Here is a 15,522-nt window from a genome sequence, read left to right on the forward strand (position 1 = left end):
AGATATCATGCATGAAAGTAAGGATCTTGAGCCAAGATCAGTCGAAGAATGTCGACAAAGAAGTGATTGGCCAAAATGGGAAGCAGCCATGAAGGCTGAATTAGACTCACTTGCAAAATGTGAAGTCTTCGGACCTGTAGTCCGTACACCTGAAGATGTAAAACCTGTTGGATATAAGTGGGTATTTGTGAGAAAACGAAATGAGAAAAATGAAGTTGTGCGCTATAAAGCCCGACTTGTGGCACAAGGTTTTTCACAAAGGCCCGGTATAGATTATGAAGAAACGTATTCCCCTGTAGTGGATGCGATAACTTTGCGTTATTTGGTCAGCTTATCTGCATATCATAAACTGCATATGCATTTAATGGATGTGGTAACAGCCTATTTATACGGCTCATTAGATCGGGATATCTATATGAAAGTCCCTGAAGGATTAAAGATATCTAAACCATCCAATGAATATTCGCAAGGGTTATACTCAGTCAAATTGCAAAGATCTTTATATGGTCTAAAGCAATCTGGACGAATGTGGTATAATCGTCTTACTGAGTATCTGGCCAAAAACGGATTCAAGAATGATGATATCTGCCCATGTGTTTTCATAAAGAAAACTACATCTGGGTTCATTATAATTGCTGTGTACGTTGATGATTTAAATATCATTGGGACTCCTGAAGAGATTCCAACAATTATAAAAACTCTAAAAGAAGAGTTTGAGATGAAAGATCTTGGAAAGACTAAATTTTGTCTCGGCCTGCAGATCGAGCATATAAAAGACGGGATCTTTATTCATCAAACAACATACACAGAAAAGATCTTGAAGAGATTTTATATGGATAAGTCACATCCATTAAGTACCCCAATGATCGTAAGATCTTTGGATGTGAAAAAGGATCAATTCCGTCCTAAAGAAGAAAATGAAGATATCCTTGGTCCTGAAGTACCATATCTTAGTGCCATTGGAGCACTAATGTATCTTGCTAATAATACGCGACCTGACATATCATTCGCAGTGAATTTACTAGCAAGGTATAGTTCCTCTCCAACCAAAAGACATTGGAGTGGAATCAAACAAATTTTTCGATATCTTCATGGAACGGTTGATATGGGATTGTTTTACCCCTATGGATCCAAGTCACAACTAGTTGGCTATGCAGATGCTGGCTACTTGTCTGATCCACATAAAGGGAGATCTCAAACAGGATATCTGTTTACATATGGTGGTACAGCTATATCTTGGAGGTCCACGAAACAGACAATTGCTGCAACATCCTCTAATCATGCTGAAATACTGGCGATTCATGAAGCTAGTCGCGAGTGTTTTTGGCTAAGGAGTCTGATTCAATATATTATGTCATCATGTGGACTGATTGATCATAAGATAGCTCCAACTGTCCTGTTTGAAGATAATACAGCATGCATTGCTCAACTTAAGGGTGGATACATCAAAGGTGATAGAACAAAGCATATTTCTCCCAAATTCTTCTTCATTCATGACCTCCAAAATCAAGGGACAATTGATGTCCAACAGATCCGTTCAAGTGACAATCTGGCAGATTTATTTACAAAGTCACTCCCGAAATCCTCCTTTGAAAGATTGGTACATGAGATTGGGATGCGCCGATTTCGAGACATTAAATGATGTCGACAAGAGGGGGAGACTGTACTCTTTTTTCCTTGGTCAGGTTTTTTCCCATTGGGTTTTTCTTGACAAGGTTTTTAATGAGGCAGTCCCCATCACAAAGGATATTGTACTCTTTTTCCTTCACTGAGGTTTTTCCCACAGGGTTTTCCTTTAGTAAGGTTTTAATGAGACAATAATCCTTAATGGTCATCCAAGGGGGAGTGTTGCGATAAGGATAAAAATGGATGACCATGAGCAGATCATATTTTCCATGCTGAATGGCTACATTATCAATGTCCTTATATTTAATGATAGTTGAAAATTATAGCCTCCTTGCATGTATAAATAGACATCCTCAGTGCATGATATGTACACTACAAGCAATAACAAAATACTATTCTCCCTTCCTTTTCATACAAATCAATCTTATTTTATGCTGCAATTAAATACTCTTCTTCTTATATTTCTACTACAATTCTTTCTCTTCTTTTATTTTATAAGTATTTTAAATTCTATTTTCTATTACTCTTTACATATAATATTAATAGCAATATTAACCATCTTTATTATATTGAGATTGCAACAATAAACAGATGCGATTCTCTCTCTCTTTATTTTTAATACTTCTTTCTATCTTTGTATATATATACACATTACAACATATAATATTATTATATATATAAAAATTATTATTGGGCTAATTATTTTAATACTAGAGTCTTCTATTTGTACATCTCTATTATATATATCTTTTATTTCACAACAAGCTTTTAATTAATAACAATACTACATTGGTCTTTGCAAAACGAAAACCCTCTTGTATGAAATTCTGTAAATTGGGCGGAGACTTTTTTTTTTTCGCTTGTTGTGGTAGTCGGTCGCCGTCGCCGTCGCCGTCGCCGTTTGCCGTGTGAATGAATGAGACCTGAGAAGATTCGCCGTTTGCCGTTACTGTTCCGCCAATTGTTTTGTTTGGCTTCATACAGACTTGTCTCTTCCGCCCCCAAAGTTCCTCCTATCATCGGTTCGGTTTTTGTCTCTGATTTTATGTGAAATTAAGCTCCACTTTATTCAATTCTGTTATGTTTCTTCTATTAATCGAGGTCATACTCCTACCTCACCATGAACCTTTCAGTATGATGCAAACTATTTGAAACATGTGATTTTTAACTTCTAAATGCTTAGCCTCAATAACATACTCTATCACTTGCACTTTGCCACTTGTTAAGCGATATCCATTATACCTTTTGATGTAATGCTTGCTCTTAACATTTTTGGAAGTTGTCTCATTTGTGGAATTCATTTCTGACTTTGACAGTTTTGTTGTTAACAAGGATCATGACTCTTTGCATCTGTGTTAATTGGAGCCGTGCATTTGATTGTAGGTATCTTGGAGGTTCTTGTATTGATGTTTACTTGCTCAACAAGAAGTTTGTGATGTGTCTGATGAATGGCTGCTAGGGGCAAAAATCCGCCTGCTTGTTAGAGGGGCGTGCGATTTAGGTTTCTGGGATGATGGGGCACGGTACATTTCCTGGTTTGAGTTCTGCTGCCGGTCGTTCTTTGGAGTCCCTGCCTTCTCCTCAATTGTTGGAGAATAAAATTGCTGCTCAGGAAGTAGAAATAGAGCGACTCATTGGGGATAACCGGAAATTGGCAAATACTCATGTGGCCTTAAGGGAGGCACTTGTGGTTGCTACTCAGGATGTGCAAAAGGTGAAGTCACACATTAGAAGCATTCAGACGGAAAGTGACATACAGATCAGAGTTTTACTGGATAAGATTGCTAAAATGGAGGTAGATATTAGAGCTGGTGACAGCATAAAGAAGGAACTGCAGCAGGCCCTTATTGATGCACAGAGCTTGGCAACTTCCAGGCAGGAATTGAGTGCCCGAATTCAACGAGCCACTGAGGAACTGAAGAAGGCTTGTAGCGATGTTCAGAGTACTCCAGATTTGCAGGCTGAACTGGACAGTTTAGTGCTAGAGCACCAAAGATTACGGTGAGTCTTGAAGTCTGTTAACTTTGTTGCATGCCTGTTTTCATATGCATGTAGATCGGAATTGATGCTTGATTCTTAAGGGTACTCAATTCATTGTTACAATGTGATTGAAAAGGCTTTCCTAAAACTTAGTTTTTGACAGAATACTTGGATGTCATTTAGTCGATGTAATTGACCACACTTAGTGGGTGGGGGAAATTTTTTTTTCTCTTCCCACTCAAATAAAAGAAGAGTTGAAAAGTTAAGCAATAATATCAATTTTAGAAGTGTGTATTGCGATTTGCGAGTGATATACTGGTTGATTCTCTTATTGATAAGATATACCACATGTGTTATTGCCATTGGATTCAAGAATCATATAAAACGTTAAATGTTTGAAAAGTGGTTTTATAATATCTATCAAATAATACATGCTTAATATTTTAAATAATTCTTTCCCGTCATGTTGCATACTTTCTCTTGTTGTTCTTCATTATTTATCTTTTTTCTTATGGTTGATTCTGTAAATGTGTTAATAGTGCCACATTCGAGTATGAAAAGAACAAAAACATAGAGCTAGTGGAGGAAATGAAAGCCAAGGAGAACAATCTAATATCAATGGCCAAAGAAGTTGAAATGTTACGAGCTGAGATTTTGAACGTTGAGAAAAGAGTAAAAGGTAACTCTTTGGCTTTTGTATGTCAGTGCTTTACTTTTATGTGGCGTTTCTATCAAATATTTTATCTGATGCACTCTTACCATGTAAACAGCTCCAAACCAGTTTGGAGCTGCTACGCCTGTAGACAGTACTGTACCCTTTCTTGATGCTTATGGGAGAGGTCATGGTCAGACGGTGTTTGCTCAAGTAGGAGAAAACGTTGTACCATATGGAGATAGCAATGGCATAGCAGCGGGCAGTAGTGCTGGTTGTGGCGGGAGTGGTGCTGTATGGACAGGATCTTATGATCCCTCAGTTGCTCGGAGATGAAGTTTAGTTAATTGTTTGTAACGTTCTTTTATGCAAAATTCATTATGGATCACGCCATCTCCAATTATTTGCTTAAAGCCATAAATTCGAGCAGGGACTTAAATTGTATAGATTTTGAAGAAGGTAAAAATATTTTTCTCAAATTTTGTAGAATGTGTTTGCAAGAGTGGCCTATGTAATGAATCATGTTGCTTGTATGTTATTGCTGTTATTGTTTTTGGTTGTTTTGTATGTTCATAAACAACCACACTGGGTTTAAAATATCACTGCTCTTAAGTTCAATCCTTGGAGATAATCATTCACCTATCAAAAATTGAATTGGGATAAGTAACAGAAAAATATTTTTGAATGATCTTATGAAAATTTGTTGAATGATACATGGATATATGGTAGTTTATTATTAACCATGTGCATGTCTTCTGGCTTTTATCGATTTCTAAAGTATTATTTTCAATAAGCAGTTATTAACTAAATTTAATATAGTGTACTCCTTTGAGGAATGTTAAACCTTAAAATGAGGAAGTTATTAACTAAATTTAATGTAGTATACTCCTTTAAGGAATGTTAAACCATAAAACGAGGAAGAAGAAAGAGGAGGAGGAGGAACGCGGGATCCAAACGTTGGAGGAGGAACGTCGTGATTTTAGGCGCGCATTATGAAAGTGGGTTTTGTTGAGTTAGGGTTAACTTGTATGCCAAAAAAACATGTATGTGTAGCAGGTCTCTTTCTATAATATCTATAATTATCGTTGTTCTTGCCTGAGTGAGTGGAGGTATAACTCGGCTCTTGACGAAGGTCGGCGATCCTTCCCAACAAAGTGTAGTATACGTCGGTTGACTGGAGCGGGGAGGTTGAGTGCCTGCAAAGGCACTCAAATGCTTAAGTTAGCAAAGGGATATATGTGTATGAATACTCTTTCTTCATCAAAAGATGATCTTACCTTTGACTGTTTCCTCGTCCTTTTATGCCTGTGTGGACGAGGTTGTAACGTCTGAGGAGAGGATTAATTACATATCCAACGTTATCAATTAGAGATTAATGCTGTCCTCTTAAAAAGGTCGGTTATAATTGAGGATTATGCGTTTCCGAGCTATAACTCGTAACCGATGTTTACTGGTCATATCAATCGTATTTAATGACTATAAAACTTTAACTACACTTCTAAAATGTAACTAAAAAAAAGCAATAAAGTCGCAAGGGCTGGAGTCCATTAGGCGAATCATCAACCTAACCCGAGTAAACCAACGGGTCTCCAACCCGAACATGCTAGGACAACCAAGATGCAACGCTACCTCCTGGAAACGACTTGGACAGCTGTCAGAAGTTTCTAGGCTCCACAGCTATCAAGTTTCTAGGCCCAAGCAAATGTGACCCACCTAAAATACAAGGTATAAAAGGAGAGGGACTTACCCTTTTTCTGACGTATGTCACATCCTTTACCCTAATTAGCCGTCTCATCATACGGATACTAAATTTAGTATTGGAGTGTCCTTGCAGGTAACTCCACCCGCCGTCCAACCGATGATCGTTGACCCTGCAGCTGCTCGCACCACTCGCGCTCGGGTCTTGTCCCGCATTAACCGTTTCTCGTGACCAACGGTCCTCGTCCTCACGCGATTTGACGAACAAACGAACATTATACTATACTAAACATATGGAAATACATTTTAATTTAATAACTTTTCACATTTTACTTTTTTTTTTTTTCAGAATTCATTATTTAAACATATGGAAATACATTATTTTGATGTATTTAACATCAAAATTTTAAAACTATTTTTTAAAAATAATTATTTGATTTCATTTATTAATAATTTATTTCCTTCAAGATGAAACTTTTTCTTCGTTTTTCTTTTATCCTTTTTATAACACGCGTATGTTAATACTTCTCTTAGAAAATCAACTATAGTGTTCAGTTAAAATCTTATATAAAATCATTTTATATTCATTTTAACAAATCATTGCCGTTAGAACTAATATTAATTATAATCATTATTTTTTATCAATTATTTTAGATAAATTCAAGTCTTTAAATTTAAGTGATTTCGTAACATTCTTTCTTCTGATTTTAACTGTACTTTTAACCATTTGCTTCTCCATTGGATGTGTAATGATAATTTGTCTATTTCAATAAAGTTGATTGATAACTCTAAACATTGGCGGCTTCACATACATTTGGTAGGTTATGAGTACTGTGCGCCATGGGCAGGATAATGGCTTAGCTTGCCGCTATCCGATCCGGGACATGGATGGGAAATAGCATAGGCTGGTCTCATTGCACAGCTACCATTGCTTCCTTTTTCTTGGTAAAAGCTATGCTGCTATTACTACACACTCAATCAGATTGATCCGAGCATTTAGTTATTCTTCCTTCTTCTTGACACGATCTCGGACGCCCAAGCTTTGCCTGTTTCAGTTTGGAACTTCCCTGTAAAATATTCACCACAATCAGGGAACACTAATAAGTATCAATAGGAAACAGCGGATGAGGAGGAAAGTCATACCAGCAGTTGACTGGAAAAATTCATCCAAATCCTTCCCCTGCTCTGTAAAAAGCCATGAGAGAACAAAGTTCAAAACTGAAAGATTTTTAACCATATGGCTTATTACATGCTAGTTAGTCCAAAAACATCACAATACCCACTCATTTCAATGTATTAGTATGATACTTTTAAATATGCATGCCTCCTAAAATGGAGAGTAAAACAATCAGAGACATTCTATTGACCAAATTTTATAATATTTAGTGGGATGTATCCTGCATGGATCTGTTGCTCTGAGACTTGTACATAACAAGAGGTGCTAGGGAGCCAGCAACTTTTATGATTTGTAGCCATCAAGTAGTCATCAATGATGTTTTTAATGGTGTGAGATTTCATCTAATGGTATGGGATTATTCATTTTTGTTTTGCTGGTTACATGCTGGCCAGAATTTAATAAAATTGCTGGCCCCCCTAGACTTTTCCTAATCGTTATTATGGTACTGAGTTAATCACTAATGGCACCCTATGGTAACAAGTTCTTCAATAGTAAGTACTCCTAGCTAACTATAATGTTAAGGCTCATTTGTCAAGTCGCCGAAGATTACAAAGCTTACAACCTCATCCAGTCCAACAAAATTGCCTTAATTATGGAAACCATTCAATCGTGGAGGATCCTGGTGTGAAACATTTAACATGCCCAAAATTCAACATCATGTGGAATTAATGTTTTAACATCAGGATAATTTTCAAAGGATTCAACAAGGCCTAAAACTATTGAGAAAAAATAGAATTAATGAACTATCTCACCATTTTCATATTCCAAAGCTTGAAGTATCATCTCCACCTGCATTGAACAAGAACCATAGAAGGAAAAGGTTAAAGAATAATCACCATTGCTGCCTAACAGAATCTTGATGATAAATTTGCTACTTCTTATCTCGTTTAAATCTGCAATGACACAAATACAACTCATACAACCCACTCAAAAAAGTAGCAATGGAATAGAAAACATCATGAAAAGCCCAAAGGATAGTTCATACTTGGTGAGGTTAGTAATCAAAATCAGCCAACGGGTACCGATTGTAGTGAATCAAAGACCATAATAACAACCACAAGCAAGCATTGACCCAATAGCTGGGTGTGAATCCCTGAAAGAAGAATAGCAGAAAGAGCCACAAACCTTGTCAAGGTCCTTGACAAATTTTGCTTCTGGAGAAGAATTTGCTTCATACTCCATCCACAAATCAGCTACTTCCTTTGCTTCAGTGTGACAATTGAATTAAAAATCAAGGGATGTGAGTTTTCTTTAACTGCTCATTATCAAGCTCAATAATAGAATGAAAATGTGTACCTCTAGATCCTCCTCCAAGAACATTACACATATGGTCCAGTGCATCTTGTTCCCGCCGACTCTTTTCTTCCTTTGAAATTCCATCCTCAGGGCATATATCCCCAACAATAGCTATTAAACAAAGTACCAAAGTAAGAAATTCTTACTAAAAAGAACTTACTAAAGGTCTCAGAATAAAGCATAAGAAGAAGAACCACTTAGACAATTATATACTTATTTTCATCTTTAACTTGCCCTTGTTGACCCCTGTTCTCAGCAATGTTTCAATTGATTTTACCTTAAATATATTACTTTTCAGCTGAACTCGGCATTTCTTAGCCACAAGATGAAGCATGTGAAAGCCAAAAAGATACCATTATTATTTTTAGACAAAAACAACCAGCACAAGGCAAACTGCAAATCAGCATACCTTCTGCAATGTCATGAACAATAGCCATTTTCACGCACCTGAAAATTAACAGAAAAACAAGTTGCTGAAAACCTACCCTCTCTTGTGTAATTAAATCATCAGCTGCACAATAACGACCATAAAGCCAGAAACATATATAATATGTAACAAAGGGGAATGAAAGGTATATTTAACTTGTTTCTGTCTACACCGGGGACATCTGATGCAATGAGAGCCATCAAACCCATTCGATGCATATGATCAGCAATAGATTCTGGATTCTCAACATTTCTTCGAACCCATCCCGTCCTTTTTGTTGTCTATTTCAGATCAGACACAGAATCCAAACAAATGAATGAACTCCAAATCAAAAGCAATTGAGCAAAATATCAACTGTAATTGAAATCTCCAGTTGACTTGCATATTATATGACATTCGGAATTTGAACCTAAGGCTATCTTCCGGATATGCAAACACAATGGAACAGCATAATCTATTACACCTAATGTGATTTATTTAAGCTAATTAGAGATATTAGTTCGTTAGATTGATGTACTCCTGTACTCCTGTACATACATAGTATCTCCAGTTAGCTTAAATAAAATTAAGATTATCTGGTCTTAAGATTCAGCTCTTGCACCGAATTTCGAATAAATCATGCCTCGTTTCAAATAAACTAGGGCAGCGGAAATAAGTACCTTGAGGCGGTGACATATGGAGAGGAAATCGATTGCAGAAGAAGCGGAAGGAGGTCCGTCGTGAACCGCCGAAGAAGGAGGTAGAGGAGGAATAGTGGCGGCGGCGTTTGACGGAGGGGAGGATGGAGATGCAGCGGCCATGCGATAAACCCTAGCGAAAGTGAGTGCGAAAGCTAAGGGGTTTGAATTTCAGCTTCGTAGTAGAAAGAGAAATCATGCAAAATGCAGAGGGAAATTCGTTTGGATTCAGTTAGGCTCTCTTGGAACTGTCTGAACTAGGTATTTGGCCCTTTTTTATTTTTAATATGGAGTAAGGTGTGGGGTGTAACAGCATTATGAAGAATAGAGGTGTTTTTTCTGCATGTGGTGTCAGGAGGCTGAAATCGGACCGAACAATTTAGAGCAAGGAACTCGGACGATCCGATTAAAAGAGATGTACAAAAAAATAATTTTTTTATAAAACTCGGACGGTCCGTTTTGATTTAAAAAAAAAAAAACTAAAAACGGAGGGTCCGTTTTGTTTTAAAGGAAAAATTAAAAAAAAAAACAAAAATGGTTAACGGAGGGTCCGTTTTCAGTTTTTTTAAAAAAAAGAAACAAAAAGTGTAAATGGAGGGTCCGATTTCATGTTAAATAAAAAAAAAACAAAAACTAATCGGACAGTCCGATTTGTGATCAACGAATTTTTTAACAAAGAATTCGGACTGTCCGATTTCTCTCTGTCCCACATCTGTGTCTAACACCTGTATACACCATAACCAAGCACAACTCACACACTCCTCCAATATAAAAAAAAATTAGCTCGTATTTGGCCACAACTTTTAATAAAATGGGAAGACTCCTCCAATATAAAAAAAAATTAGCTCGTATTTGGCCACAACTTTTAATAAAATGGGAAGAGGACATAAAAAAATACGCAAAAATAATAAAATTGGGAAAGAATAAAAAAAGATAAAATTTTATTGATTGTTGTTAGATTTTTTTTTTTGTGACTTAATTGTTTTTAGATTGAAATTGTAAATTATGAAGATAAAATTAAATATATAAAGAGTATTGACCTATAAAAAATAAAAATAAATAAAAATAAGATAATAATCAATAAATCGAAAAAAATCTAATTTATAATAAAAAAAACAATTAATAAATTGAAAAAACCTAATTTCAATCATTATTGAATTTATAATTTAATATACATAAATTTTAATATTTTAATATATATATATATATATAAATCAAATATTAAATTAATTATTTGTATAAAATTTATGTTAAATTATAAAATATATATTAAAGATAAGTTAAATAACGCATATATATTATATTTATATACAAATATAATATGATTAATTTAATAACTGATTTTTGTATATCTATAATATTTTTGTTAAATATAATCATAATTAAATATTTATTTTTTTATTCTAAAACAAATCCAAATAATAGCATAATTTCAATTTATTAACTCTCATTAATCCGAGGCCTAAATGAAGGAATTCCAAGCAGCGATCTTACACGAAGTTCAACAAGGTTTAACGTTGCCTCTATACCCTGACCTTTTCAATCCTATATAACATGTAAATACATAAGAAGTGATTAATCTTCTTAATTTTTGCGTGGATGGAATATTAATCAAGATTGATAAAATTTTAATTTTTCAAAAATTATAATAATGATATCTAATAAGTCAATAAAAATAACTTTTAATAAATAAAAAATACTTATTTATTAATATATAACATTTTATTAAATATTCTAAAATATACAAATATCTTTAAAAATTTAAAAACAAAATATATTTTTTTGTCTTTAATATTTTATTATTTTTTTTTTAAATATTCTTGATATTTAATTTTAGAGAAAGTCTATGAGGCGAGTACTTTCATTAAAATTTGGCCAGCACTTAACCACCAAGAAAAGAGTGAGTAATCCTACACTATTAGATGTAATTTTATACCATTAAAAATATTAATGATGGCTAATTGATAGCTACAAATCATAAAACTTGATGTCCCTAGCATTTCTCTTAATTTTATTCAATTATATCTTTAATGTTTTTAATTTATTCGATTTTATTTCTAATATTTTCCATCTATGTCAAAATTATTCCTGTATGTTTTTAATTTTATTCTTAATATTTTAGATAATATTTAATTAATATTAATAATAATCGTATATACAAAGTGTATTCACATCAAATCATATAGGTAGCGTTTGATGGAGAGATAGAGATGGAAAGACTAAAATTGAGAGAGACAGAAACTAAGAGACAAATATTGAAATAAATTTTAATATTTTGTTTGGTGCAAAGTGAGAGACAAAAATTAAAATAAGAATGAAATTCTAATTTAATTTGTATAAAGGATAAAATTAAAATTAATTAATTGAAATGAAGGTATTTTAGGTATAAAATGTTATTAAAGTTTTAGTTTCCATCTCTAAAAATTTTAATCCATGTGTCTCCACTCTTTAGAAATACTGAAATATTAAAATTTTAGAGATAGAGACAAAAATTTTAGTACCAATTTTTAAACCAACAAACAGATGCTAAGTCAATTTCTCAGTGTACGTGTCAGTAACTCAAAACAAACGTTACCTATAGTGTACAAATATTCATCTAAACAGCTGAATTAAAATCTCTCTTATAGCTCTATTGATTGCTTGAGACATGCCGATTTTAGCCAATGCATAATAACATCCGCAACACTAAGCTATAATGATTAATGCGCTAATAAATCACTAACCCCTCCACCCTTTGGGGACCCTATTTAAAAAAGCACATTCATAACCTGTACACACGCTATTGGATTCCATAGTTCCAATTATTATACTAAATAAATCATTAATAGAAGGAAAAAAGAAGGGTCACATTCACTTCACATCACAGAACACCAAGAATGCCAAAGGACCCACCAGAAAAGCCCAAACATATGTATGAAATTTCAACATAGATCTAAATACGCCATTATCCCTACCTATTTTATAGTATCTCCAATAGTACTGTCGGCAAGTTGAACAGGTATACATGAGTTTGTGTATTTTTTCCTGAACCCACAGTGCAGTGCATTAGTCTACTGGATAGCACTTTACAGCTGGAGAATGGAGAAATCTACTAGCCAAATCCCCAAAATCCAACGGCTACTACTATCGTTCTCTAGCTTCCACTACTTATGCGGATCCCATCTAAACACCACTACTTGTCACCATCATCCTAGCTGTCTCCACCCTTTTATCATTTTCCCTCACCTCAAATCTAACCATCTTTATCATGCTGCCCCTTTTGTCAAAAGAAAATAAAATATACGTAAACTTATACAATACAGAAAAAATAATTGCATGTGCTCAATGGAGTAAGATCAGATCATCCACAATGCCGCGTGATTGATGAACAAACGAAAATTACGGTGCAACTATTTGTATCGTATTCAACTATAATATTAAGCTACTAATCAACTACGGAAGGAGAACGATAAATTTCAAAAAATAAATAAATCGGGTAAGATAAAAACAAACTTAAACTTTCTTTCTTTACAAAAAGAAAAAAAAAAAAAGGAAAAACAACAATTAATACAAAAAAATAAAGGGAAAAGAAATCAGCTAAGGAACAGCTGTTTTAGCTGGCCTCTCAAGCAAAGAATGTGTTCTGCTCTTCTTTTTATTTTTTTCCTTTTTCAAGAAATTCTTTCTCTTTCTAGTTTCCTTTCCCTTCATTCGTTCTTGACCAGGTCCTTTCGTTTCTTTTCTTCCCATGTGTGTAATTTTTCCAAAAAAAAAAAAACAAAAAATCTAGCAGACTAAAAAGGAAGAAAAATAGCCGTTCCCAAATAAAAAGGAAACAAAAAATTTAATAATTTACAGGCTTGCCGTGATTGTAGCCGTAGTAAGAGAGGTACCACTTAACGAACTTCTTCAACCCGGTTTGCAAATCGGTGGTGGGTTTGTACCCGAATTCCCTCCGGGCCGAACTAATATTGGCGTGAGTGAACGGAACGTCGCCGTTTCCAGGCATATCCACAATATTCCTCTTGGCCTTAACCTTCAAGTGACGCTCCAATATACTCACCAAAGTTGGAACGGTCACGGGCGAAGTGTTACCCAAATTAAAGATCCGATAAGGAGCGGGCCCTCGCTTCTTCCCACCCGACCCGGTACTCTTGCCCGCGGTATCCAGTGACCCGAGACATCCCTTCACTATATCATCAATGTAGGTAAAATCACGGGCCAAATCGACCCGATTTTTGCCCCGATAAACCGTAATTGACTTCCCCTGGAGAATATTCCTGGTGAAAGAGAAGTAAGCCATGTCGGGCCTCCCCCAGGGCCCATAGACAGTGAAAAACCTCAAGCCCGTGATGGAAAGCCCGTAGATGTGATTGTAACTGTGCGTGATCTCCTCGCCGGCTTTCTTTGTCGCGGCGTAGAGGCTGGCGGGCTGGTCGGTCCGATCAGCTTCGGAGAATGGGACCTTGTCGTTGAGCCCGTAGACGGAGCTTGACGAGGCCCAAACGATGGCGGGCTGAGGGTCAGCGTTCTTGCAAGCCTCGAGGAGCGTGACGAGGCCGGCGATGTTGCTGTGGACGTAGGAATGAGGGTTCACCATCGCGTACCTGACGCCGGCTTGGGCGGCGAGGTGCATGACGTGGCTGAAAGCGACGACATCGAAGAGCTTGGCGAGGAGCTTGGCGTCGTTGACGTCACCTTCGACGATGAAGACGCCATGTGTTTCGAGGAGGGACTTGCGTGCGCGTTTCAAGGAAGGGTCGTAATAGTCGTTGAAGTTGTCTAGGCCAACGACGCCGTCGCCGCGGCGCTTGAGGGCTATGGAGACGTGAGAGCCTACGAAGCCGGCGGCGCCGGTGACGAGGACGGAGAAGCCGCCGTGGCGTTGGATCTGGGCGGAGGAGCGGAGCTGCTTCTCCCAGTTGATGCCGCCCCAGGAGGCGGAGAGGTAGCGGCTGCCGGAGTCGACGAAGCCCTGGAAGCTGAGGTAGGATGCGGTGAGGGCGATGAGGAACAAAGCCCAGAGGAACATGGTGCTTGTGGAGGCGAAGCAACGGTAGACCTGGCGGTTCATGTTGTGCGCTCTATCCCCCTTGAACTTCCCTGGGGTCGACGGGAACAGCTCCTCCTCCAATGACGGCATTCTCTCTTTCTTTCTTTCTTTCTTTTGTTTCTTGCTGAGAAAAAATGAGGGGAATGAAAATGCTTTTCGCTTGTTTGGTGTTTTGAGAAAGTGGTTGGTTGGTGAATGGTGATGGATGAGGGAGGGAAAGGGGACAAGTGATAGATAGAAAGAGAGGAAGAAAAAATGGGTGGGATGCAAATTTTTCTTTTCTTTTCTTTTCTTTGCACCTGCTATTAAGATTTAGGACCAATCGGGAAGGAGGTGGTTATATATAGTGGTCACCCACATACAAGCGACAAGTATACGCGTGAACGCGTTTAACAATGGAAAGGGTGGGTGGACGAGCCACACACAACACAACCATTCACTGAACCGGACTTGCACACATTATTATTATTTATTATTATTATAAATTAAATAATGCGAACAGCGAATTTGAGCCCTTTTTTTTCTTAATTTCTGCACCGGATATGTTATATAAATGACATTTCCCGGTAAATTTTTCTTTTTCAAATAATTATATTTTTATATTAAACAAACTCATCTCCGCATGACTGCATTAATACCAGGATTTTTAAGTAGTACACATGACACATCTATGTACTACTACTAGTAACGACTAAACCACTGCCTTTTGCCTCTCTTTTCGGGTGGGAAGGAGATGAAGAAAAACCGTGTATTAACTGGAACAAGTAATTATAGTATTGTGAATAACTAATAGTAGCAACAATATATCCTTGACCTAAATATTAGGAAACCCTCGTTTAGCTACTTGCTATATAAGAAGAAATGCTATTCACTCTGCAAATTCAGTCTAAACGCGGTTAAGGAAACAAGATAGTTAATTTTAGTTTATTATCGTTTCTTTTTTGCATAAAGTCTAAG

At 36.3% G+C, this 15,522-nt stretch overlaps 3 protein-coding genes across 5 annotated transcripts; 1 reads left to right on the forward strand and 2 right to left on the reverse strand.

The window, feature by feature from the left end:
* The first annotated feature begins 2,364 nt into the window (after positions 1-2,364).
* LOC112723481 (protein FLX-like 4) lies at positions 2,365-4,791 on the forward strand. Its single transcript, XM_025774871.3, has 4 exons — positions 2,365-2,648; positions 3,010-3,627; positions 4,146-4,285; positions 4,377-4,791. The coding sequence occupies exons 2-4, from the start codon at positions 3,137-3,139 to the stop codon at positions 4,592-4,594; spliced, it is 849 nt and encodes a 282-aa protein (XP_025630656.1). The 5' UTR covers positions 2,365-2,648; positions 3,010-3,136; the 3' UTR covers positions 4,595-4,791.
* A 1,860-nt stretch (positions 4,792-6,651) lies between these two features.
* Positions 6,652-9,832, reverse strand: LOC112723484 (uncharacterized). Of its 3 annotated transcripts, none has more exons than XR_011868071.1 (8): positions 9,516-9,832; positions 9,013-9,137; positions 8,839-8,876; positions 8,430-8,540; positions 8,119-8,338; positions 7,886-7,922; positions 7,100-7,141; positions 6,652-7,023 (listed from the first exon to the last, which is right to left on the reverse strand). XR_011868071.1 is itself a non-coding variant. In XM_025774873.2 (8 exons), exons 1-8 carry the CDS (start codon positions 9,654-9,656, stop codon positions 6,953-6,955), a joined length of 645 nt encoding a protein of 214 aa, XP_025630658.1. In that variant the 5' UTR covers positions 9,657-9,832; the 3' UTR covers positions 6,652-6,952. The 3 variants fall into 3 exon arrangements, 1 of the variants encoding a protein (XP_025630658.1); XR_011868070.1 differs by having other exon boundaries at positions 7,886-8,026; XM_025774873.2 differs by having other exon boundaries at positions 8,259-8,338.
* A 3,182-nt stretch (positions 9,833-13,014) lies between these two features.
* On the reverse strand, positions 13,015-15,163 carry LOC112723482 (UDP-glucuronate 4-epimerase 1). The gene has a single exon (XM_025774872.3). It carries the CDS (start codon positions 14,653-14,655, stop codon positions 13,357-13,359), a length of 1,299 nt encoding a protein of 432 aa, XP_025630657.1. The 5' UTR covers positions 14,656-15,163; the 3' UTR covers positions 13,015-13,356.
* Between the last annotated feature and the right edge of the window lie 359 nt (positions 15,164-15,522).

This window comes from Arachis hypogaea, chromosome 11, assembly GCF_003086295.3.
Source record: "Arachis hypogaea cultivar Tifrunner chromosome 11, arahy.Tifrunner.gnm2.J5K5, whole genome shotgun sequence".
NCBI classification, from domain to species: domain Eukaryota; kingdom Viridiplantae; phylum Streptophyta; class Magnoliopsida; order Fabales; family Fabaceae; genus Arachis; species Arachis hypogaea.